Source organism: Equus caballus, chromosome 31 (genome assembly GCF_041296265.1).
Source record: "Equus caballus isolate H_3958 breed thoroughbred chromosome 31, TB-T2T, whole genome shotgun sequence".
NCBI lineage: Eukaryota > Metazoa > Chordata > Mammalia > Perissodactyla > Equidae > Equus > Equus caballus.
Genome location: NC_091714.1, coordinates 3,372,733 through 3,399,886, shown reverse-complemented (window position 1 = coordinate 3,399,886; position 27,154 = coordinate 3,372,733). Strand labels below are relative to the sequence as shown.

The 27,154-nt window shown below is 46.7% G+C and overlaps 1 protein-coding gene across 5 annotated transcripts in view; it reads right to left on the bottom strand.

Annotated features, from left to right (window-relative positions):
• The window catches only part of RPS6KA2 (ribosomal protein S6 kinase A2), a 367,321-nt gene that overhangs the window by 223,702 nt on the left and 116,465 nt on the right, over positions 1–27,154 (bottom strand). Inside the window, exon 1 of one of the 5 annotated variants that reach the window (XM_023633078.2) lies at positions 16,222–16,464. The exons of the other annotated variants lie outside the window; for them this stretch is intronic. Coding sequence (XP_023488846.1) covers positions 16,222–16,272 — 51 coding nt within the window. The 5' untranslated portion in view covers positions 16,273–16,464. Of the gene's footprint in view, positions 1–16,221; positions 16,465–27,154 lie in introns of those variants that run through there. 5 annotated transcript variants of the gene reach the window in all.

Below are 27,154 nucleotides of genomic sequence, written 5' to 3'. Positions count from 1 at the left end.
GGCCGCTGAAGCAGAGGGCTCGAACTTAACCACTATGCCAGCAGGCCAGCCCGTCCCTATTACGTTTTTAATTCCTCACTCTATCAAATAAAGTTATCTGCAATAAGATCTCACCTGATCCCTTGCAGAACTTAGATTCCAGACTGTTCTACTCCCACCTCACCCGGCTTTCCCTCTGGCTCTGACCACTCTGAGAGTGTCTGCGTGTGCCCACGTGGAGCCAACTTCTTGGACCCCCAGCTGCTAAGACTTTTCCCTTTTTAACTCCGTAGTGATCTGTGATGCATATTTGCACAGCACATATCCTACGGTGGTGTGAACACGTCTATGTCTACACATTACACACAGCTGGATTCAAACTCCCGTCAATTTACACCTTTGCGCATACCCTGCAATATCGAGCACGGATGATCGCACATAGAAGTTTATCTACTCGTTACGACTGAACTATTTCTCTTGTCCTCATCACATTTTGACTAATCAGTTGTAGACACTGGAACTCTGGGAAGATTTCTCTCATAACCCAACATATAAGCTCGCTGTGCTGGGAAGAAGGGATTTTCTCTTGGACATGGTCTTAGTTAACTTGGAAAAAATCTCCTGTTACAAATGTACACAGTTCTACAAAACATACGTGTATTTCCACATAGTGGCTTGCATATTTTGAGACTTCATAACCTGGCAGAGAAAGGACTTATGGATATCTCGACAGCTGCCCCCAGGGAGCCGGGCTGGTGCTGACTGGGAGGCGGTCAGTGCTGCTGTCCTCCAGGGGGACCAAACCAAAGGACCTGGGCACTGGCAAAGGGCTAGTTTTTATACTAGGAGGCAGGACCTCATGGTACTGAGAAATGGAGAACATTAAGTCAGACACATACAAGGAGGCAGGCAATCTCGCTACAGAGAATTGAAAAATAAACTTGTTCGTATCAATTTTATTTACCAACCTTCAGTGGGTGTTGGTGCTACTCAGTTTTTACCCTTTAAAAAAGGGAGGAGGCTGGGGCCGGCCCAGTGGTGCAGCAGTGAAGTTTGCATGCTCCGCTTTGGCAGCCCAGGGGTTGCCAATTTGGATCCTGGGCATGGACCTATGCACCGCCTTTCAAGCCATGCTGTGGCAGGCGTCCCACATGTAAGATAGGGGAAGATGGGTACGAAGGTTAGCTCAGGGCCAATTTCCCTAAAAAAAAAGGGAGGGGGAGGATATTTTTGGATTAAATTATCTTTTTTTATTTTTTGAGGAAGATTAGGCCTGAGCTAACATCTGCTGCCAATCTTCCTCTTTTTGCTGTGAAAGATTGGCCCTGAGCTAACATCTGTGCCCATCTTCCTCTACTTTATATGTGGGATGCCTGCCACAGCATGACTTGACAAGCGGTGCCATGTCCACACCCGGGATCTAAACTGGTGAACCCTGGGCCGCCAAAGTGGAACATGCGAACTTAACCGCTGAGCCACTGGGCTGGCCCCTGGATTAAATTATGTGATGACTGGGATTTGCCTCAAAAATCTGGAGCTGGGGGGTTGGGTATACAGAGAGGGTAGATACATAAATAAAACAATACTTGCCTTTACTCAATAATTTTATTTTTTTTTTGGTGAGGAAGATTCACCCTCAGCTAACATCCATTGCCAACATTCCTCTCTTTGTTTTTGCTTGAGGAAGACCAGCCCTGAGCTAACATCTGTGCCAACCTTCCTCTACTTTGTATGTGGGATGCCTCCGCAGCATGGCTGATGAGTGGAGCAGGTCTGTGCCTGGGATCCAAGCCCGCAAACACAGGCTGCTCAAGTGGAGCATGCAGAAATTTAACCACTCGGCCATGGGGCTAGCCCTGATAATCTTTGAAATTATCTATCTGTGACAGGTCTATGGAGGCTTATTATAATTTTTTTCTTCTCTGTGTGCTTGCAATTTTTACAATAAAATTTATTTCCTTAAGAAAGGATTTAACCTCTCAAGCAACTGAGTGTGGTTCTTGATTATTTGTAGAGAATATGACTTTTAAAATGCTTCTGACAACAAAATTACTCCCAGAGCAGCAGGAAATAAGGTATTTTCAAAGCAGGTGGGCTAAGATGTCGCTGTGACTCTGAGCAAATATGAAACGCACCCCATCCATCGATTCACACTTGTGCCATGTTCACACTGTCAGCCCAGCTCGGGAATACATGCCGCTGACATGCTCTGTAAAATGTCACTGCCGTCTCCTGCCCCTGCCCAGACTTCACTGGGGGGTCAAGCCCCGGGTCTCCCCCACCTTGTCACCTTACATCTCTCCACTTTCCAGCACTCATTCTACTCTTGGCCGGCTTAACTCCTCTCTGCTCCTTACAAAGTCCATTCCATTGTTCAAACGTCTCCTTATCCCCCTTCATGTGTCTCCAGCCTTCCACCGGGGAATCACGTCCCTCCACAGCTGCCTTCTTTAAGATGCATGGCAAATTTGCTGACAGCAGAAGTTTTATTCCACAATCATTTAGCCCGAAGTGTTCGCTTCTCTGAGTTTAATTTACTTAAATGCAATATAAATAAAAAATCTGATTTTCTGCCCTCAATTCTTCTCTCCTTTATTTCATATAAGAAATTTTGGTTCTTCTAGCTAAGACTTAAGCTCTACAAGGTGAGATAATGTTTTAATGTCTTTCCCAACATGTAGGAACATTTCTGCAGACTTTCCAGTTTATAGTGTGTTCTCATGCATCACCCTGATAGCTAGAAATTACTGTGATTTATGATTCATACCCGGCGGGAGAGGAGGGAGGAGCAAGGTGAGAAAGAACCAGAGAGATGGGGCTTCAAAGTGGCCAGGAGACCTTGATCAGACTATAGCTAGTAAGTGGCCAAGAGGGGGCTCAAAATTTAGTCTTTTAATTCTAAATTCCTTGTATCTTCTGCTCCTCCCCCAGCCCACCCGCCCCCCCCCCGTGCCCAGCAATATCAAACGCTCAGATGCATAGCAGGTGTTTGTTGACTGCAAGTGAATTTCTGAAGTGTGTCAAAGGATTAAACACTCTAGGAACTGTGCATATTTAGATGTCTACTCCCCAACTGAACTTATTACTTATTTGAATAAATTTTTTTTTGATCACGGTCATTGGTAGATGAAACCATATTCGTTTACTATAAATATTAATTCTTTAGGATTTCATTCACATTTACAAAACCTGGCTGACCATCTACCTGCACAAATAGGTAAGAAAATAGTCAATCTGGAGAATAAAGCTACAAACAGGAAGACAATGAAGTGAGAGACGTCGCTTTTTAAGCCATGACGCAATAACAAATAATAATTATTTCCACCTATATTTGCCACTTAAGTAAGACAATACAAATGCAGAAAATAAGAGACAACACGTAGGACGTAGCCAAAAAGAGGACTAAAAGTAGAACAAGACATGGTACAACCAGCGACACAGTTTAAGCTTCAGCCCGAGGTAAAACCAGAAGATGCTGCAGCCTCAATGACAGTTTGCTCTCATCTTTAATCCTGGGAAGGCTGACGAGGGACGAGGTTTAGCAGCCCTGACTCAGAAGCTCTCTTCTTTCCTATCAGTACTTGTCTCCCTGTCTCTCCTCATCTGCTTCTGCTCTAAGTCTGTTTTCTGCCGTTAAGAACAAAGACAGGAGGAGACGGAAAGAAAAAGAAAAACCAGAAAGAAAAAGGGGTGAAATTCGACCAGGAGCAAATGGATCTATTCCATATGTATCAACCCTTAAACATCAGGAAAAATATGAAGGATAAACAAAACTCTACAACTTAAAACACGACACTTTTGAAGGACCATCTGAGTATAAGAAATAGATGCTGTTCTCCAGAACGAAAAGAGCCAGTGGACTGCACGTCTGACTTTCACTATTTCTGATACAAATGACCCTCATTTCCTGAGCAAAATGAGGCACAATGGATGGCTGGGGAGGCCATATTATAAACCCAGTCACTGCCCCACTGGAAGACAGCCCCAGTTCCAAGCTTGTCTCTCATCAGCAACCCCCCTCAGCACCTTCCACCTGTAGGACTGTCCTCAATTCTTCTCTCACACCTGCCATCCACTGCTGACCCAGACCCTAGGAAAGCTAAACCTTCTTTTTGGGCCTTCATAGGGGAAAGCTGTGCCTGGGTGGCTCCCAGTCTCAGTTTCTCCCTCCTCCTGAGATTCTAGGTCCCAGGACTGTGTTTCTCCTTGGTTTCTGCACCAGATTTTCGTCCCAAATATGACAGGTAGGAATTACTGTGGTGGCCTCTCTCCCAGAGACAAAAGCCCTGTCCTGACCTCTAGGAGCTGGTGCCCTGACACCCCCAACAGACCTCCCAGGATGCTAATGCCACTGATGCTCTGGGGTCCCCGGCTGGGCATGCCTTGTCCCTCAGCCCTCCTGAGAGGGGACCCCATACTCAGATCCTCCTAGGTGTCTCTCGACCCACCACCATGCCATTGTCTCCCAGGATGGTGGGCTTAGGTTTAAATCTCAAGGTGATAAGCAAGAATATAAAAGAAAAACGGCCTACACAGTATATTGTTTAATTATAAAATTTTGCTCATCCTTAAGCAGAGTTCTAAGGGTTTTCAGATGTTGCTTTTATGTTTAACCTACTGGCAATTTATGCCAGGAATAGGTTTCAAAACAAACTTCCATGGAATAATTACAGGCAATAAAATGTACCAGCTTGCTCCTTTTTTCTCCATTAACGAATTGGGAAACATAAAAGCTCGATTAGAAATAAAGGCACTAAAATAATGTTCTTCTTTCAGTCCTGTTAATTTAATAAAACACTGGCATTGAAATGCCATCATGCAAAATTGAGTATTATTGCTCACATTATAAATGCCATCTGCTCGCCCTGCTCTGTTCAGAGCCCAGAGCTCCCGCAGGCCATTGAAAGTGTCAGCAGTGCAGAGGTGAGGGTGAAAGGGCAGAGCAAGGAAACCCCACAAGGGAAGTGGGGCAGGAGGGCGAGCTCCAGAGGGCAGAGGCTGAAGCTGTGGGGTTCCCGTGGAGCCCCCAGAGTCTGTCACAGTGGGACAGCAAGTAGCAGCTCAGTAATTAGCTGTCGGATGAATGGGATCCCAAGAAGAAAACTGAGTGAGAGCCCTGAGATAAATACCAATGACTCGGACCAAAGAAGACAAGGATCTTTTCACACCCAGAGCAAGAGGATTCTTCAGAAACTCTGAGACGGAATCGTGAACCAAAAGTAAGCCCCCACTCCCAGTTAGACAACTGCCTTGTCTGTCCTCAGAATGCTCTCTCGCCATCCTACTGCAAGAAAAAATACAGCTACGAGTTTTACTGCATCCTAAGACGTTGATTCCCTTCTTTAACTGTTGCTTCTATGAGGCCTTTAGTAATTCGAGTCCTAACTTTTATATAGTCTTTGGAGTGAAATCACTCTAGGTTTCCAAAGTGAAAAAATCAAGGAGAAAATTAAATGAGAGATGATGGGAAGGTCTGGCTGCGGGTGGACATCGGGACCAATCGCTTGCCTTTGGTTAAGTCAACCCTGAGGCCACTCCAGCCAGCTGCGTGTCCACAGGAAGGGACTGTGCAGTCTCACATTGCATCCAGGAGTCCAGTTTCACTAACAGCAACGGAGCTCCCAGGAGGGTCCCCGCTGCGCACAGCGGCAGAGGCAACGCTTGAAACAGAAGTAAACGCACTTTCAAAGACAATTAATAGCAGGTGTCTCTGTATGTATACAGTATTGCAGATTGCAGATGTCTAAAACCTCAAAAGGTTTTAATTTTATAAATTCTATGCACTTATGTTCTCTTAATCAGGAGAAGACCTTGAAAAGGCAAGAAATGGAACAATGTATTCCAAATTGAGCAATGAGTAAACAAGAAACAAAATGTTTGTTTCTAGGAGTCCGTTACAATCTATAGACAACAGTCTCTCATTTCTAGAGATCTGAAATGTTTAAATTTATCTGTCAGTTTAAATTATTAGTTTTGATCTTCCCTAATTAATTACTCATGTGGTCATGTCATGTCAGATTTCATTTGTAATAAATCAATGATTCATCTAAGGACAATCTAGGACTAAAGTATTTCTCTCCATTAATCAATAACCCCTTATTTCGCAGCAGTGCCTCATGTCAGGGAATCAATGCCCCCAGATCGCTATACACACATAAATGCCGCCAGAGCATATCAGATTGAGCACCACAGAGGAGAATGCAATCCGGGAGCTTTAAAACTTCAGGGACCAAAATCTACAGCTTACACGGTCATAGACAATTCCCACCTGTGAGACTGTGAGCAAGCTGGCACTCAGATGAAAAGTGGGAGGCTGGAGGAGAGCATGGAAAGGGAGCATCTGGGTGGCTGGTCCTTTGGGGGTGCCTAACAAGGCACCTGGCCCCTCAGATTGGCCGAGGCATCCAGTGGCAGAATGTTCCAGTCTTCTTCTCATGAGCTTCTCCTGCATCGTGGCCCAGAATCCACCAAAGTTTATAGCAAAGGATTACGAAACCCAGATTCCATCTTGGACCATAATCCCCTCACACGTCCTGTAAGAACCTAATGAAATGAACTGAATCTACTAGGAGATCTTGTCACCTAGCTGTAGCGGGGTCTGAGGTCCAGGTGACCTGGCTCAATGTTCCCTCAGGCAGATGTGGGGTCTTGCTGGGTGCTGCCACCCTCCGCCCTTGGCTCCTGCTCCCTGGCCCAGAGAGCCCGGGAACCCCACCAGGGCCCCCCCAGGATGCATCCGCGGTGCTGTTCCGCCCGCCAGGAAGCCTCACCTCCAGCCCTCATCAGTTTTACCTCCCAACACAAACATTAATCAAGCATTTTCCTCCAAAACAAGAGGAATTCTGGACCTAATTGTTAAGAGTGTAATATTTTTTTCTACCTCTTTATACTTTGTAGGAACAGAATGCTGTAACAGTCTGAATATCCACAGCTGGGTGTCTAAGAAACATTGTAACAGAGCCGGGACAAGAAGAAGCTCATAGAGGTAAGCGTCACAGGGACACCCTTGATGTCCATGCAGGGACAGTGGCTCCCAGCCCTGCCAGGGCCTCTTGCTTCACACAGAGGATGCTAAGGTGCTAAGTCCCTATGCAGCGGGCAGCAGTGAGCACTGCGAAGACACTCAGAGAGGACTTCGTGCACCTGGAATGAGTGCACAGGCTGGCAGGACGGAAAGGCCTGGAGCACTGTGCTCACGATGATCCATCAGGCATTTCCATCACTGTCCTTTTTGCCCCCTCAACCCTCGGCTACCAGAGGCAGAGCCCCAACCCCTGGCTTCCTTCCCACCTTAAGCTGATTCAGGATTTCTGACAGACTCACAGGCTGCGCATCTTTGGGAGTGCAACTTCATCCAGGGGTAGGGAAGATCGCGAGCTCAAATCAATATGCATCTTTTGAGCTCCTCGGGTGTACCAGCTTTCGTAAAAATTGCCTCCCATATATCATCCCTTTTGATCCTCACAATATTTCTATGGACATTTTGTTGCTTATAGCAAAGAGGAGAAATCTGAGATTGAGAAATTATGAGCTGGGCTGTGGCAGGAGTGAGGCTCAAAGCCAGGTCCAGAGGACACGCTCCAGATGTTTTTTCTATCACAACATGCCACCTCCTGAAATCCAGGGAGTGAGACAGACAAGAACAAACACGGCGACACAGGATGGCTGCTGCTGTGAAAGGGGTGACAAGGGGCTAAGGTGGGAGGGGAGATGAAGGAGCCTCGAAGCCTCCACATCTGAAATCTGAGGTCAGGGGACTCAAGCGAACAAACTACTGGAGGAACTCGGTGCCTTTCCAGACCCTACAGAAGTGGAGGGAATAGGGTGGAGACGCCAACCCTACTCAGAGGAGACAGGAGGGTCCATCGTTGGCAGCAAGAGAAGTCAGAGCTGGTGTTGGTCACTAGGAGTAGGGATGTGTGAAGACCCCACAAACCACCTTCCACCTCTCCCGCGTGGCAACACCTGGGAAGGCTGACATCCGTGTCACTTGGTAGACTCCTGAGCATCCTTGACACTCCAGGTGCAGGCTGATGAGATGCTTCGGAATGAACTCTGAGATGGAAGCACGACGTGTCACTGCCGACCACTTCCAGTGCAAGACCAGCCCCTGCCGGGTCAATTCACCCCAGCACACACACCACACCCACCGCAGCCTGCCCTCTGCTTACAGATTCAGCCTCATCCACGGCATTTTATGCCTCAGCCAATGTGGCTTTGACTTGCGCCCTCCGTTCCCCTCACTTGGCCCAGCCTGTTTGTCCTGCGAGACCTCTCACTTCTTCCAGGAAGCCCACCTTGACTGCCCTGGATTCCATTCCTCTTGTCTGCATTTCCACACCAACTATGTCAGTGCCTTGGACCCCAATGCATGAGGATGCTCTGTTCATAAGGCTGTCTCCTCACCGAGTGGAGAGCCCCATGCAGGCAGCATGTGTGTTTTCATCTTTGTATCTTTGCAGGAGGCAAAGATATAAACATACTTGTTGGACTGACAACTGCTAACGCTGGTGCCATGGGGCGGCAGGCACACACTCCAGGATGACACTCCCTTTCCTCTATCAGTGATTTGAAGGAGACAGGAAAGTGGAAAAATCAAGTCCAAGTATGAGCAGGGAAGGACTGATTCCAGCATGAGAGACAGCATAGGACACGCTCACAACAGCCCTACCCTGTGCTGTTATTACAACCCACATGGAACAGAGAAAATGAGCGAGAGTTCTGCATCTCTTGTATTTCTGCCCACAACCGACCCAGGCCACAGAAATGCATGCACAGCAATTCTTCAGCTCCCCCGCCACCAGCATCTCTGATAATAATGACAGTATGATAATCACAACAGCAGCAGCCATCCATGTGTTGAGAGCCTACTGTGCGCCAGGAACAAATGCTTCCCCTGCCGGCTCTCACGAGAGCTTCACGACGGGCCACGGGGCAGGCACTCTCATTATGCCCAGTTTCGGACAAGGAAAATGAAGTTGCAAACTGCTCTGGAGAGCTATATGCTCCAGGGCTTGAGAGGACGGCCCACTGTTATTCAGTGGAAATTGGTGCCATTGAAATAGTCATTGCTGAAAGAACAGAGGGCACCTTCCTCACTGAGCATCAGCATCTGCATCCGTCTTGTGGCCCTTAGAGTCGGGGGAGCCTCAGAGAGGCCAGCAGGATCTCCTGCCACTAAAGAAAAAGGAGGAGGTGGTTTGGAGGAAAAAGAGTTTGTTAATTCTATAAAACTATCGGTGCGCATCTGACTTCACCATATTTATCGTCCTCTTAAGCTAGTTCACTGGATTATTCGGATTGTAGGAATCCAGTAATTTTTATTGGCTCAGATGTGGCTTGCTAAACTCTGATTTTCTGTGCTGAATAGCAAATCCAGAATGTCCACACAAATCCAAGGTGGAAATGTTGAAATAAGGCACAGCCTCGCCTAGGCGCGAGCTGAAGGGGCTCATGGGTCTGTGAGGACCGTTATCAGGGTTTGCCCCAAGGTTGAGCACAGAAATGCGAAATCGTTGTTCACCAGAATTATTCTCGAACGGCACGTGCTTCAAAGAAACACTTCCAAGCCAGGGAGGAATGAGACCTGGAACATAAACTCAGCGACAGCAAGTGCCACTGGGGAGGGCTTCTGTTCAGAGGGGTTTGTTTCATTGCTGGTTGGGATTTTCCAGTTTGGGGACAAGAGCTCAGAGCAGAATTGTTCTGCATACCATCGTGGGAGAGGAATCTGACGGAAGGGAGAGGGAGGGAGTATTCAAAAGGAGAAAGGAGGCAGCCAGGCTCTGGACATCAAGGCGGGAGGGTGTGTGCTGGGGGGTGGGGAAGCCCTGGTTGGGGTACCAGCTTATGGGGGTCTCCGGACGATGGGAGGTCTGGTGGGAATTGCTCGGTTTCCTGTGAGAGGGTGGGTGTAAGCTTTCTCCCTCTCTGCCTGCCCTTGAAAACCTCCAGGCACGTCTCTCCTATTCACTATAGTTTGTGTCTCAGTGGGTCTCCGGGGGGATTTGAAAAGGTGCTGAGTCAGCAGCTGGCAGCCGCACTGTGATCACAGGGACGCGGAGGCCGTGAGCTGCATCTCACAAGGTTTCTCCGACCGCTTGCCCCACCCAGCCCCAGCGTGGCTCCCCGCCTGCTAGGGGAGAACAGTGGTCCGCAGAGCCTCACCTCTGAGGAGGACGGTAACTCCCGAAGGCGCCGTGATAAGGAGGCACTGTCCACAATCCCACACTAAGCTATTTTCACCAGGGCCACTTAGCAAAGAGCAGGACCAAGAAGCGACACATCACCTGTGGGATGAGGCTCAAAAGGGGCACGCAGTGTGGCTCCAGCCACCGAAGTGGAGCCCGGGCAGGTGGGAGGGGAGGCGGGCTGACAGAGAAACAAAACATCAGGGTAATCGTGATTTTGTTCAGGGTCCAGGAAACGCCCCAGGTGAGCGACACGACATGAATCCTCCATGAGAGGTGGGCTCAGAAGGGCTTTAGACCCACCAACCTGCTCCCATATGAACACTCGACCTCCTCGTTCCTCAGTTTCCTCATCTGTAACGTGGGGTAATAATTATACTGCCCTCCTAAGAATTACGTGGAGTAAATGAATCAATACGTGGAATGCACACGGAACAGCGCCTGGCACATGGCAAACAGCTATTTTTTTTTTTTTTAAAGATTTTATTTTTTCCTTTTTCTCCCCAAAGCCCCCGGTACATAGTTGTATATTCTTCGTTGTATGTCCATCTAGTTGTGGCATGTGGGACGCTGCCTCAGCGTGGTTTGATGAGCAGTGTCATGTCCGAGCCCAGGATTCGAACCAACGAAACACTGGGCCGCCTGCAGCGGAGCGCGTGAACTTAACCGCTCGGCCACGGGGCCAGCCCCCAAACAGCCATTTTTTAAACGAGGAATCAGAATTTCAGATCGTTAAAGAAGCTTGAATTTCATCCCAATGCCTTCACTGTCCAGATTTAAAACCCGAGGCCCAAAGAGCTTAACCGGCTTTGCTAACGTCCCTGAGTCGGCTAATTAGGGAGCAACCTGGGATGACGACAGATCTGTCATGGCAGCTGCAGGAGAGAAGGTCGGAGCTGGAAGGTTGAGAGGAAACTGACCAGTGCAGGGGGTTCTGGGAGCTCGAGACAGGATTCAGCCCCCTGTACACGTGTGCACACATGCATGCACACATGCATGCACACACATGCACACACACACTCATGCACACATATGCAGGCACACATACACATGCATGCACGCAGACACATGCACATACACCCACACCTGAGGTCCCAGGAAGTCACAACCTGCAGGAGAACCTGGGTGTAACCTGGAGCAAGCAAGTGGGCTCTTGAGTGGAGGGAACACCTTCAAGGTGCAGGCTGCAGACAGGCAGACATGGAATCCATGGGAATTATCAGAGAGTAAGTGTGACTGCGGGAAACAAGAAGGAACGAATCTCGGGGAGTGTGCATCCACGCCTCCCGGGTGCCAGCTGGGTGCCCTGACAGCGTGCTGTCCCTCTAGCTGCAGAGCATCCCCTGGTCGGCCCCACAGACCCCTGCACGAAGCTCCAGAACCTTCCCTTCCTCCTCATTGCACCGTCCTCCCCTGCTCAGAGAAGCTCACTGATCCAAGAAGAGGCTGGGTCTATTTTTGGAAATAAAGAGAGTGTTTCGGCAGCGCCTGGTACCCAGACACGGCCAAGGGAGCGTGTTTCTCCATCTGTGACAATACAATGTTCTGTCACTTCACATCACGATATCGCAGCCACGGTGACTCCCGGACATGCATGGTGCTCAGCTCCCTTGGAGGAAAAAGGGTCCTTGTGCCTCTGGGCCACAGAGAACATCTGTTCCTAAAAGATGCAACCGCCCCAATGGGCCTCGCTCAGCTGGCCAGCTTTTAACCTCAGAGCTTTCTGTCCAATGACCCACATTTCCCGAGAAAGGGGGTCTGCCCATGGGCTCTCTCCTCCATGTCGTCGTCAGGATGGAAGCAAAATGCTTTCGTGGAGTGAAAATACAATTCACTTTCTTCAGCGATGACTTTGAATAACAGCTTTGAAGCCATTTAAACACAACAAGGACCCCCAACCAAAGGCAACTCACCCTGAAGCGATCTTCCTTTTCATTTATTACAAGATCGGGGCCACCCCGGAAGCCGCTCTGTGTCTGTAAGGCCGCTGCCCTAAAAACATCCCTCCCACTATGAACACCAGGTTCCCCAACCCTGTGTGCCTCGCACTTCCACACGAATTGCCACGGTTTCTTTACTTCGGCAGAAGCACGGGCTCCCTTTCCTCAAACAGAATTCGCATCTGAATCCACATGAAGGGAAACTCAAGACCAGGTAGAGAACCTAGATGGCGATGGCCCCTGTAACGTTTCCTGTGGAACCTCAGACGACAGACCTCTGAGTGTGCCTGCCATAAACACATATGTGTGTTCCCTCAGTCTGTCAAGGAAAAGAGTGTAAAAAGGCACATCATATTAAAAAGCAATAAATATGTACCGGAATGAACAAATGAACAAGGGGACCGAGAAGAGTGGAGGCAAAATTGAGCACGGTCAATTCCACTTTTTAAAGTTTCCCGCACATTTCCCGGATCAGATTGCCGAGGCTGTACCCTCAGACCTGCAAGCTCTGCTGGTCCTGTGGGTGTAACACCCCCGAGGCTGGCCAGAGGGACCGCGTAGGACAGGTGTGGGTAACTGAGCACAGCCATCAGAATAGCTTCGAGAAGCCTTGTGCATTTTAGTAAACTGTCCTGTAGTTCTTAGACAAATATTTGGGGCCTCTGAACAAAACCGACCATGAAGCTGGCGTGATGGCATCGCATCTTCCCCGCGCGGGGCTGAGCCCAGCATCCCAGAGCAGTTTGCCAGGACAATGAATGTCCACCTGCTCTGAAGGACGCCTCACGCGCAGGAGGAGGGCACATCGCTGTGTATATTCAGCATCCAGGTTGACGGACAAGAAGTTGAGGTGGAACCAGTAGCATCTCCAAGGCCCCTGATCTTGGTGGTGGGGCCCAGGAGTCCTGACTACGTCCCGCCCCATGGAGGGGGCAGGGTGGGAGATGTGGGGGCCTCGGGGGCCCCAGGATGTGACCTGTGTGGGGAAGGTTCATAGTGAGGGATGGAGGGATGGAGGGTAAAGACGAGAAGACGCACATCTCTGCAACATGGATGCGACAGTCCCAGGTCAGGAATTGGGACTCATGGAATTGGTCATGTCACAGCTCTCAGGTCCATTGTTATGGTCTATTCTGGGAGCCATGGAGGCCTTTCTCCTGTGGTTTTTACTTAAATCCACTCCTGTGGGATAGTGTGCCAATGATGGTCCTTATCTCCAGAGTGAGCCCATGAGACCACTAATCAAAGCTTTCCATTCCACAGAATCAGGGTGAACTCCGACGATTGCTGGACCCAGAGCGTCCCGGCCCCAGAGCTAATGCAGAATACAGACACGTCAACTAGGAAGCCAAACAGGGTCCCCATCAAGTATCTGCCGTGAAATCAGACACTGATGGGTCTTTGCCACTGGAATTATGTCTTGATGGCCAGAAAGAGCTTTACACAGTCCTCAAGATTCTTAAGAGAGAGAACCCCTGCTGGGGATTAGAAGACGCACACCATCACCCCAGCTCTGCCACGTGCGAGGCAAGTGTCTTCCTGCACATCAGTGTGACTCCCTGAGCTCTGCTCTTCCTTGTCTGTGAGGCGTGAGGTCACTCACTGGGGCAGGACAGCATGGGCACCTCTGTTCTGCAGTAGGTGCGACTGGACTGTACCCCAAATTTCACCACTAACTAACTGAGCCAGTCACTTCATCCAGATAAGCCTCAGTTTCCTCATCTATAAAATGGACACAAACGTTTTATTTAGTAGGCACAGCTCCTCTCTATGGCAAGTCCTAGAAGTGACTTCTTTCAGATTTACATGTCCATATGCATAAATACAATTACCATGTGTTTGCATTGAAGACACAGTTCTGTTCTTTCCTTTGTTTCTTTTTTTTTTTTGGTGAGGAAGATTGGCCTTGAGCTAGCATCCATTGCCAATCGTCCTCTTTTTGCTTGAGGAAGATGTCACTGAGCTAATATCTGTGCCAATCTTCCTCTGTTTTGTATGTGGGTTACTGCCATTGCATGGCTTGATGAGTTTTATGTTGGTCTGTGCCTGGGATCCGGACCCACAAACCCTGGGCCACCAAAGTGGAGTGCGTAAATTTAACCTCTATGCCACCAGGCTGGCCCCAATGTTCTTTTCACTTTTTAATGGAGATCTCTGAACATTCCTGCAATGGAGAGATGTTTATGAAGCTTACTACTTGGCAAGAACATCTCTATTCTAATGTTTTATAAAGAACATTAATCAAATGAAAATGTTAAATAAACAATCGGTCAACTTGGTCATAAACCGTGTACAGTATCTATGATAACCAACGGCCTACAGTCTAGGTAATATATTCTTTATGGTTTTACAATATGATAATGAAAGTAAAAAATACAAAACTTCACATTCTAGAAGATTCAGGCGTTACCAATTCATTTTGGGAAACCTGCCTTCTGTTGTGTTGTATTTATTTATATATACATGTACATATATATATACATTTTTTTACACACATATATAGATGGCTGTGATGTGCGACAGTTATGGAAATCATGAACAGGGAAGCTGTGCGAGAGAAGAACCAATTGTCAGGACTCAACCTCAGCAGCTCTTTTGGATCCCTCCCTTCCTTTCTCCTTTCGCCGCTCCCACGCCAGCTCAGGCCTTGCTCACCTTACGACCCCCTCGCCATAACCACCTCCCAAAAGATGTCCTGGTTCCAATCTCCTCCCCAGTCTGGCATGAGCCCTGCCCGGCTGACGGTCCCACGGTAACTCTGCTCCTCTGTGGCTCCCTGAGCAAGCACCTCCCACCCCCACACACCACCCACTACTCACTCCTGCCCTGCTCGGTGGCCTCTGTATTTCTCACCTCCATGGAACTCTCAGCTGCATGTCCCCATTGGGAGTCTTTGTCCCCGCAGAGTCCAGTGAGGTCTGTCTGGCCCTCTCCAGGATGCTTACTCAACCACCAAACCCACTTCACCCCAGATTTTGTCTGCACCCCACCATTAGTACCGTTATGTGCATGACATACAAGGTAGGTGACTTTTTCTAGGAATCCCCATCTAAATAGTTATCTTAACATCTTCAAAAGGATTGGATGCTCCTTGGCTTTGAGGCAAAGGAACGTTCCAAAGAAGAGGGCTAAGTAGTTTTCAGGCATTATTTATGTACGTATGCATTTATCCAAAGATTACAACAGACGATCCAGAGTCAAGGAAGGCTAGAAGAAAGCTAGCCAGGCCACAGGCTCCTGTGCAGCTATTCCTGATGCTCAGTGAACAGCCGCTGATGAGTTAAAAATCACCCCCTTTATTCGGGATCAGTAAGAGGACGGGGTAGCCTGCATTGCCGGAGAAGACCGACAAATTGCAAAGATTTAATTAAATTAAATGGCATTCAAGAGGAACAACCAGAGAGATGGGCGTGAGAGTCCTTGTGACAAAGCCCCATAGACGGGGCGTAGAGTGCGGATCCCGCCTCCTAGCTGACTGTCACCCCGCCTAGCACCTGCTGCCTTAAGGAGGGAAGAATAGGGAGGAGAAAAGTGGGATTAAAAAAAGGAGAAAAAGACCAAGAAAAGTGTGGGAGAGAACTACAAGGAAAACACAAAAGAAGTGAGCACAGCGCCTCTGTCTACCTCGTGCTTCAAGCTTCAGATGAACTAAGATGACCCCTTCCTAAAGAGAAACCCCGGGGGAAGTTCCCTGTAGGCACTCGACCTGGTGACCAACACTGGCAGAATGACACACGACAGTAACTGAAATTCCGAAAACCCAAGACCGAGATCAAATGACAGCTGCAGAGAACGGACGCGATACACAACAGGGAACTTTTGCAAGCCAAAGTTTAAAGACACAGAGAAATATAGGAGAACAAATTTGTACCTAAACAAAGGAAAAACGAGAAAAGCGAACGTTTCAGAAAACCTTACTCTCAGTTTCGCATTAAGGAAAATGTTAAGTGAGGACCAAAAGGTGACAAATGTCATGCATGACTGTGAAAAATTAATTGCATAACCGACTGGCCAGTTTGGCTTCCAAATAGGATTGGGGACCATCTTAAAAAAAAAAAACAAAAACCACACATTTCAAAGCACTTTTGAAAAACACAGAGGAAGGTACTTACTAACAGTGCCCCATAGAATTTCGAGAAGGCTTGGCGGAAGCGAGAAAGCATATCGCCAAAGCTAGAAATTATGGCCAGGGAACCACACCGCCTTCCTCTTCAAGCATCGAGAATCTTGCTCCTCCACGTGTCAGAGAGCAAACCTCCAGGGCAAGTTTGTAAACATGCGGGCATTCTCACCGGGCATCACGAAAGCGGTGGAGGGCAAGAAGCGTTTCCTTGCCTCGGGGACAAGTCAGACCCACTTTTAGCAACTGACATAATCAAACACCTCGGGGTCATTTACTTAATATAGGGACTGCTATTTCCACTGGGTGGCAAGTTGAGCAAGGTTGGCCACCTGTTCTGCTGTGAGCCTGCCTGTCTCCAGCAAAGCCCAAATCAGAGCGAGCCACTAAAGTGAAGCCCCGGGTGCAGGATGCAGGCGGGCGGGCGCTGCGGCAATGGGACCACACCCCAGACCCTACTGGCCACATGCAGATGTTCTGTCCCATCGACACGCCTGGAAGCCTGCAAATCAGGTCGCTAAGAAAGTAGCTCTTGTTGTTAACACTGCTTTCATGCATTTTTTTCTGGAGGCTCTATCTTTGTCATTTAAAAACTCCGACCTCCTTGTACCATTGGTGGGGCCTCTCCTAAAGAAACAAAACCGGGAGAGTGTAAGCCATACGTACACCAGAGGCCACAGAGCTCCACTGCAAAGCCGCAGAGTCACTGTTCCTGGTGTCCAGGCTGCATTTCCTAGTCTCCTAAATCAGAACCACTCTCCAAATCCGGGGCCACAAATATCTGAAGTAGACTCAAATAGTCCATAAAATGTCCCCAGTGGTTTTATAATGATGCAGTTTAAAAAGAGAAGTCTATACCATTAACATGCCCCGCCCCCCCCCCCCCCAGGCTCCTGGAAGGGACGTGGTTGGCTAATTTGACACACTGTTTTTGCATTCCCTGTTAATACAGCATGCCCACCAGTTTGAAATCCATACCCACTGGGTTCCTGTTCTGTGCTTTCCCAAATAGCAGCTTAATTGGTGTTAGCAGTTTTGGGGAGAAAGCCAACAAAAATAAAAGCAATTCATAAAAAAGAAGTCCCACTCACCACGCTTTTGCTCAGACACGCCTCTTAGCCAAAAGTCACTGGCCCGGACTGCCGAGTGAAGAGCCCAGAACTTCAGTTTACAACACCTCTTAGTTATAGGCATCCCTCTGTCCTTCCTGCTAGGAAATTCCTCTCTCACTTAATGGTGAGCCTCACCATCCCAGTGAATGACAAAATTAATAAACATCTCTATCATGCTTTACCTGACATTACTGTTCACTGGGAATTCATGTGTTAGTTGTAACAAGAAGACACAAACTATCTTTATGTCCATAAATCTCTACAAGGGGGTAGCCCACCCAAATGCTGTTTACCACCCACACCCAGTTCATTTGCCTCATGGAAACCTAGAGATCTGCAAAAGAATTTCATTTGGCAGCTCATGTGACCTACACAGAAACCGTTGGCTTTGTTCCATGTTGAAGCGATCACCTGGGTCACAGAGGAGCGGGAGAATTTCGCCCCCAGGGGATGTGCTCAGATTTTCCCACATCTTTCGAAATCCCCCTCTGTCCACTCAAGGATGAAATCACCTCATGGCAACTGTGGATTCATTAACTGGTTAGATTGCAGAGAGATTTCTAGTAATGTCGAAGAGCTGAAGGTGGAGCTCCTGATCTAACGGAAAAAAATATTTGAAACTGCCAGGTCCAAAGTCTGGCCTCAGAGGGGTTCATCTCCCATTTTCTGAGGATGTGCCCAGCTGGGCAGACTGGCAGGTGACACTGGCAGGTGTCACTGAAGCTGCAATTCCAAGATCCAAGAAGGTGGGGCTTGCTTCCACCCACACGCAGGGAAACTGAGTCTCTAGCTGACAACTATTCCTGACCTCTTGACAGCAGCACCAGCCACCTGCGGAAAAGATCCTCTGGGTGTCCAGTGGGCAACGCGATCCCAAACAGCCCCCAGTGAACTCCTCCTCTCTGCCTGCTGCTTGCAAAGCTTCTGAGCACTCTCCTGTCTCTTCTAGATTTCTTCAGCACCATCTACCCCAACCCGGCCCTTCTGTTTCCAGTCTCCCCATCTCGATCCATTCTCCACGGTGCAGCCAGACCAACTGTAAAACCAAAATCTTAAAAATCCTTCAGGACCCCTGTCATCCTCAGGAAAAAGCCCAAATACCTTAAAAGGGCTCACGAGGGGCTGGCCCCGTGGCTGAGTGGTTAAGTTCACGCGCTCTGCTGCAGGCGGCCCAGTGTTTCGTTGGTTCGAATCCTGGGCACGGACATGGCACGCTGAGGCAGCGTCCCACATGCCACAACTAGAAGGACCCACAATGAAGAATATATACAACTATGTACCGGGGGGCTTGGGGAGAAAAAGGAAAAAAATAAAATCTTAAAAAAAAAATGGGCTCACGAGCTCCCTGACCTGTTTTGGCCGGAGTGTGTACCTTCTCACTCGCCCCTCCCCAGCCCATCCTTGCCTTCACTCTCTCCCACAGCCGGGACTTCCACAGCAAGCCAATGCCTCGTCTTGGAACACTGCTCCTTTACTCCAGCGACATCCCTTCCTCCATGGGCCTTCACTGACCGGCCAGGATGGGGCGAGGTCTCCGTCCCATATGCTTCCAGACACCCGGTTTACCCCGTCTGGAAACAGCTATGTCTCTCTCTGTGCCAGCTCTGGTCTTTAGGCCCCTGGAGGCCAGGATGAGTATCATACCATCGTTACCATAGCACCCCCCAGACCCAGGAAGGAGGAGCCCCCGCCTGGTGCCCTGTGCTCTGTGCTTTAGAGAGCTTCGCATTTCACAAACATACAACAAATTATTCAAGCATGTATGTGCACAGCACAACCCACAACCCTGAAGCGTCACTGTCCTGATCAGCACTATGTGGGATCCAGGAAATGCTGTTCCAAATTCCCACCCTGCATCCTCGAAACCCAGGGAGGCGAATGCTGTGAAGGCGAGTGCATGGAACCTTGGAGGCGGGGGCTGGTCTGGAAGTCAGGCAGGCTTTGAGAAGCAGAAGCATTTAGGTCAGAGAAAGGTAAATTAATCATCAAATCCATTCTCTCAGTGTGGATGCAACCGAGTCTTGCACATCAGTGTCCATTCCCAATAGTGACACGGGCACGTTTTCTTGCCTCTCTTCATGCTCCAATTCATGATTTAAGAAGTACTCAGGAACTACTGTGGGATTGGCAAAACTGGTGCACGGCAGCTGAGTAACGTTTTGCAATATAAAACAATTCACATTCCTCTTAAATTTGCACAGGTGGCCCTAAACATATACATACACGCATGCGCAGGCTACTGAGTCTTTACTGTATCTAACCAGATGCTGCTTTAACAAATGGTGAAGACAGTAACATGAGTGATATCAATCTATATGATGAAATAAAATGTTTCATAATATTTTTCTCGATAACAAGTTACTGTTAACTTGTGACTAACAATTAGCAACTCATTACAAAGTTTGAGCACGATATGCAAAATTCACAGTTTATATCTGAATCCAAGTATTCCTTAAAGAATTTTATTGACAATTTCAGTTGCTTTTGGCAGAGTTCTCTAAATTAAATTAATAATAAGCTAATTGTACTGACTCAAGAAAGGTTATCTGATTTGGCACAGCTGTTCATAAAACACAATGTATATGAAAAACGATTATAACAACATAATTTCGCTGAATTTAAGGCAAGAAAAATAAAATGTACAGAATAACATATAATATTTTGGAAGTTATGTACATTTTAATTTTATTACTCATCCAAATATCACTCACTCATAAACATCCAGATGTGAGCAAGAATAAATAAATTTAGTTGTCTTTGACATTTTATGGATTTTCAATCATAGAAAAACCATGGTTTTACACTTATTTTTTTTAAATTTTGGTATTCAGCAACTACATTTGTTGAGGTAGGACTAGATAACATATTTCATTTATAACTTTTAAATGTTTTAAAATATATGATACAAAGGCTTCCATTTATACGCTTACTGGGTCCTCTTGACGATAGTGGTAATTGTGATTGCACATCCCCACTGGCTGGTCTGCGTGCTCAACAGACATTTCTGAAATGAAATGCATGTGTATACATGCCTAGGGACCCACGTAGAAATTTAAGAGTAATGTGAATTGTTTAATATTGCAGTAAAATTTCTGAAATGAATGAATGACTCCCTTTCTCTATCAAGATGATACAGTAAATTCAATCACTAACATGTCAAGTTGCTCAGAAAATCTTAGCTTCAGGGTATGTTTCCCGTCAACAAGTAAACACTTGGTCACCGGCAGAAAATGTTTTGGATGCTGGTTTCATCACCTAACGAATTTACCATTCCTCCCAGCTTGATTTTAGGTACCAATGTGATCAGCATGGTGTGTGTCTACACAGTTCTGCTTGCAACATCTACTTATTCAAGAAACATGTATTAATCATGTAGGCTGTGAAATAAACTCTGGAAAAGCAGTGGGGGATAAGAAAGATGGGGGCATCCTGGAGCTAAGGTTCTGGTGGGGGCACAGTCAGTCAACAAACAACTACCTGGTTAAATAGGCAAAGAGAGTTGTTTAGACTGCTAAGCAGGAGCTGCTATGAGAATGGATAGCGGGAAGACCTTAACCTAGGCTGGAGACACAGAGAGCTCCCCAGAGAAAGCATCATCAAAGCTGAAACCCACAAGGTGTGTTAGGAATTATCTCGGTAAAGAAAAATGAAAAGAGAGCCACGTACACAGAGAATACAGAGTGCCAGACAAGACACAAACACAGCCGACCCCACATGAGCAGAGCCTGACCCGAGATCAGCTTGGTGTGCTCAAAGACCCAGGAGAAGAGCCATGTGGCTGAATCCAGCGAGGAAAGTGGCTGGCTTCCTCTTGAAAAGTTCAGGTTTTGTCCTAAGTGCAATAAGGCCACAAAAGGGTTTTAATAAGAATGTGTTTCTCTGATTTTAGATTCTGTAAAAACTGACACCGATCCAGAAAGAGTCGAAGTGAGAGGAGCAGTAAAAGGGCTGGTAATTCCCCGAGGAAACAGATGGGTGTGGCTTGGACCAAGGGTGTGGTGACCAACAGACCCCTCTGAGATTGCCGTTGGTGGGAATATCCATCCACTCAGTTGGTGATTGATTAGAGGTAGAGTGAAGAAAACTGAGAGGTTGAAACGATAGTCGGAAACCTGATGCATCAGTCATGTTCAGATGACATCTCCACTTTTATCTCCATTCCAGACTTATCTTTTACCTTCAGACTAACATATCCACTCTCTGCTGGAAACCTTAACTCCACAATTTCCCAGGAAACTCAACTAACTGAGCTCCTCATCATTTCCCCCCTGAACCACCCACTAACAGCTCCTTCTCCACTTTTCCTTATCATAGCAAGTGTTCCTAGCACTTGGCAATCATCTGTGATGGTTCATTTTATGTGTCAACTTGACTGGGCCACGGGGAGCCCAGATATTCAGTCAAGCTTTTCTGGGTGTGTCTGTGAGGGTGTTTTTGCATGAGATTAGCATCTGAATTGGCAGACAGAGTAAAGCAGACTGCCCTCCCTAATGTGGGTGGGCCTCACCCAATCAGTCAAAGTCCTAAAGAGAACAAAAAGGCTGACCCTCCCTCAAGGAAGGGGGAATTCCACCAGCCTGACTGCCTTTGAGCTGTGACATCACTCTTTCCCTGCCTTTGGACCAGAATGGAAACATCAGCTCTTTCTGGGTCTTGAGCCTGCCAACTTTCAGACCAAAACTTACACCAGAGGGTCTCCTGGGTCTCCAGCTTGCTGACTATAGATATTGGAACTTGTCAGCCTCAGTAATTGCATGAGCCGATTCCTTACAATAAATTTCTCTCTCTCTCTGTAGATAGATAGATAGATACATAGATATCCTACTGGTTCTCTTTTTCTGGAGAATCCTGACTAATATATCAGCCAAAGAAGGGATGATACTGTCTAAGAAGAAGATAAAGTATACAGCAAAATACACACACAAAAAATAACATAAGCTATGGGTACCCCAATGTTCTAAATAAGCTCTAGAGTAAACAGAAACAGAAATGAGAGCAGAGCTGACTTCAAATCAAGTCGGCTGGCACTGTGGCCAAGTTTCACCAGGGTGCACAGCCACCCAGCTAGAGGCCCTGTCTTCCAGACTCACATCCTGCTAAGTGTGGCCATGTGGCTAAGCTGAGATCAGCGGAACATGAGAGCAACTGCTGTAACTCCAGGACATCTCGTTAAAGACAGAGTCACCATCCTAGACTTCCTCTTTTTCTGTTTTCTGAAGGCTGGGAACCCGATTTGGAAATGATCCAGTTTTCTTGAACCCCACGGACAAGAACCACACCCTAGAAGATGGTGGAGCGAGAAGATGGAGAAAATCTAGGTGCCTGAATGACGTCCTGGAGCAGAGCTTCCACAGCAGCCTGGACTGTCCTGTCTGGACTGTTTCCTATGAGAGGGATCACGTTCCCTCATCTCAGTCACAGTGTTTGGAGTCTCTCTGTTGGAGCAGTTTCACCTGTATCCTAATTGCCGCTGAAACACATCCATTGGATTAAGAACATGGGGGTCACTGCTGGCAGTTCCCTCCAATGGGGAGAGAAGTGTCATTTGTCTGCTTTGTTCATGGCTGTGGCCCCAGAAGACTGAACAGTATCTGCGCACAGTAGGCACTCAGTGAATGTGTGCTGAAGGAAGGAAGAGTGGAGGTAAATGCCATGTGGGACTTGAAAGGAAAGGGAAGAAGTGGCCAAGATTATCTGGTCACATCTCTGTTACAGAGATTTACTGACGGGGATATGAGAGTGACTCTAAGGAACCAGGGTCCGTGTGCGTGTGCATGTGCATGGATGCATATGTGTGTGTGTGTGTGTGTGTGTGTGTAACACAGGAAAGGCTGGGGCCTTTAAGTTAAGCAAAAAGAGAAAGAATACAACAAGAGAAAGGATTGACACACTAAGGAAATAGATTAAATAGCCTTGTGAATCTCCTGATCACCGTTAGTAGGAGGTAAGATACTTTCTTAATATTACTAGAAGGGAAGAAGGAGGGGTTGGGTGTGTGTAAGCATAACCAGAAGGGTCAGAAAGAAGGAATTTGAGGATGTTTCTGTATGATAGCTTCTTCTTTTTTCTATGGAGTAGGAGGCAAGGTCAACCAGCGGAGAGAATGCTGGTCAGAATGGGGGTCAGGTTGAAGGGAATGGTGAAAGCTAGAGATAGCCATGGTGGGGAAACAGAAAGCAGAGTGGATGTAGGACTACACTAAGAATATAGGGAAGCTCTTAAAGGCTCGGCTGATGGGGTTGGGTACCACGCATTTTTAGGGTAACATCTACCAGTGTGTGTTTTCCCCAGCAGTTGTCAGAGTTCAGACACAGACACAGACACGGAGAACAGGAAATGACTGATTCCTCCAGAGTTGTGTTTTCCCCAGATGACCAGAATTAGAAGGCTGAAGGCGCGACATTTCAGGGTACAGCGGCAGAGCAATTAATTAGTCTTTGTTGGACAGAAAGGAAGTGATGGGCTGGTGAGCCACGTGGGTGGACCCATCAATGGACTAGACGTTCTAATAAGAAGACAGGCATCTGTAATGCGGCTTCTGTAACCAGCCAGTTAGAAGGCCAGGAAACGGAGGCAAGAGAATGTGTCGAATGGTGGTGTAAATTGAAGTGATTATGTTTCCGGGATGACAAAGGTTAGAGGAGGTGGCACATGTGGAGTAGGAGAAGTCACTGGAGATGAGGAGACAAAGGAGCTAAGAGGCAATGTCATTAGAGGCATTCTTCATGTGGATGTGGGGACACCTAGCATGACAGCATCACCATAATGGCCAAGAAGGCTGAGATGGGTTCCAAACTCGCCCAAAAGCTTGGGACACATCCAACCTACCCGGCTCTTCTTCCTTGACATGACCGCCTCCTCCAGCTCTCCTTTCGGACTCTCCCTCTGATGAACCTCTCCCATTGCCTTTCTTATAGGTCTCCACTCTATGACTCATGGATTTGCCTGCAACCACATGCCATTTTTTTGTAGCAGGGCAGCACATACAGCATTATTTGGTCTCATCCCCAAATATATCTGTCTCTTTGGGTTGGTGTGACTTTCCACAGCCATTTTCTAATTATGACTCACCTCACCAAGCAAAATGGGTAAAGTCATATTATCACCTATGTTATAGCTTTGAGTTATGTCACTACCCACACGGAATGCTTATTCATAGATGGATGTCAACGGTTATGCATACTGATTAAAATTCCCTTTCCTAATTATGCAATTATGGGAATGACAAACACATTTCAGATGTTAATTATCTTTTTGTGTTATACCTTAAGTCATATGACAGGTAAGTTTCTCTATGACTTAAGTCCTTGGTCAAGACTGACATTGTATCTTTTTTTTAAATGACTTTTTTTTTAATGATTGGCCCTGGGCTAACATCTGTTGCCAATCTTCTTTTTTTTTCTTCTCCCCAAAGCCCTCCAGTACATAGTCATTATTCTAGTTTAGACGCTTTTAGTTGTGCTATGTGGAACGCCACCTCAGCATGGCCTGATGAGTGGGGCTAGGTCTGTGCCCAGGATGTGAACCGGGGAAACCCTGGGCTGCTGAAGCAGAGTGTGCAAACTTAACCTTTGGGCCATGGGGCCAGCTCCACATTCTATCTTATAGACAGGGTTCAATTCACATTAGCTGAGACCCATTTTTAAGTTCCAAGAATATACATATTAACTTCATAAGGAGGCAGAGAATATGATTTTACCAAGTTGTCATGTTAACCAAATAGACACACAGCCTGGAAAAGGAGTTCGTTTATAATCACAGCTAAAGCAGATCAGCAGCGGGTTACACGAAAAAGGCAGACATCTAGCAGTGTGTCAGGTCTTCCACACTCCACGTCTTCAAAAATACATCATTTTTTCTTCTCAACTCTTCCTCTTGGTTGCTCAAAATTTCTTTGCGGAAGAAATATGAAGAAGAAAAAAAAGTGATACATAGCAGGTGAAATCAAAGAGCTGGGGTTTTGTTTAGAAGAATTCAGAGCTGTATCTACTGTGATTACAATTCAGAAAAGCTGGCAGCTTCCGATTCCTTTTCTGCAATTCAATTAACTTTATGTGTACCTTTCTGCTTCAAGGTGTTAACTTTTTCCACTCAAGAAAAAGAAAAGGAGAAGGGGAGAAATTAGGAGACTATGAAATGAAATGGTAACTGATAAAGAAATGGAAGAGTCTGGCATATCTTCCTCAGGTAACATTTGTTCCATGAATCTATCTTTGATTCTTCTAACTGCTGCCTTCAGAAGAACTTGAATTGATTCTAGATATTCTTTTCATTTTTTGGAAGAAATTGGCTCACATTTCTCCCAGACACGACAGGAGTTAGAACTTGATTTTGCATAAGAGGTGAGGGTTACATTCGGAAAAGAACAGCCCCATCCTCCAAATAATTAGGATAAATTCAACCTGATCATAAATACCCCTCACATTTACAAGAAGGTCTTAAAACAGTAATAAGATGGGAGTTGATAACATACAGTATGTCGCCAAGGTGAGTCAAGGTCAGTTTCTTCTGGAAGCAGCTGCAGATGGTGGGCATCTCCCCATCACCCATGGCCCCTTACATAAACAATGCCCAGACATTTGCAAGCTACTGATGAAACGTAGCCTAGTTTGCTACAGGAGTATGTTTTGTAAAATGCATTTGTAACTGATGGAGTCGGAACCGACAAGGTATGAGTATCATGTAAAGGCTGCAGGGGGTGTAGGCAAATTTCTCTGGCACATGGAAGTTTTAAGCCTCCACAATGAACACAAAGGACTCTAAACAAGTGACCAGGCAAGACACAGATGAGTACTTGTCTATAAACGATGCCCTCTGGCCCCACACTTTTCCTCTGGGTCCTTCTGGGCCGCATGTTCAGTCTTGAAAGTGTCTACGTTGCATGACTCTGCTGCATCTTTGCCAGACAAGCACAGACAATGGTCCACAACACCCATTACTGCGTTTCATGCAAAGCCTGCAACCGTCCATCTCTGTTCTTGTCTCCAAGGTCAGCCACCCCCATCCATCCTTACTTGCTTTTTCACCAAGCTGCCCTCATTTTGCTCTTTATTACAGCAAAGTTCTGTATTTACAGCAGCATATTTCATTTTAGGAATTTAATATGTTTTTTCTAAGTAAGGATTTTTAATTGGGATTGCTATTTTTTTTGTTAATGCTCTGGTTACAAAATTCGCAAGGTTTGGGGTGTTCTATCCCAGCCCAGTATTTTCCCAAGCCCTCGCTATTTTCAGTGGATGATTTTGCACAATGCAAGCTTTCTCAGAAACACACGTATTATTTCACTTAATCCTGCCAATCCCTTAGAGAACACTTCAGAGGTAAAACATTTCATTGCATTCAGTGGCCCACTAACTTTTATTCTAGTTATGGTAGTGATGTATGGAGTTATAATTCATACCAAGAAAATACATTATACATTAGCTACTTAATATTTCATGTTTATTATTGAAACTTTGGGGAGTTGATAACTATTTGTTTATCCAGACGTTTAGGTACAATTGCTATAATTCGTGATGTAACATTTTGGTCTTATGAACAAAACTTTCTGCCTGGAGCTGACCCTCTTCAACTTGCCTACAACATAATGACCTCCTTGATTTAGTCCTTCCGATCTTTTCCTAGATCAAAGAAGTTATTTTCAACCATGTTTCTGATTATTATTTTTGGGTTTTTTGCTGTTCCATTTTGTTTTTCTGTAACACCTAAAATTCCTAGGTTCATCCTGATTTCCCGGTGTTCCATATCCATCAGCTTTCAATGATGTCCAAATCTAGACTGAACTGACTACTCTTCTGTGCTCCAAGTCCCTCT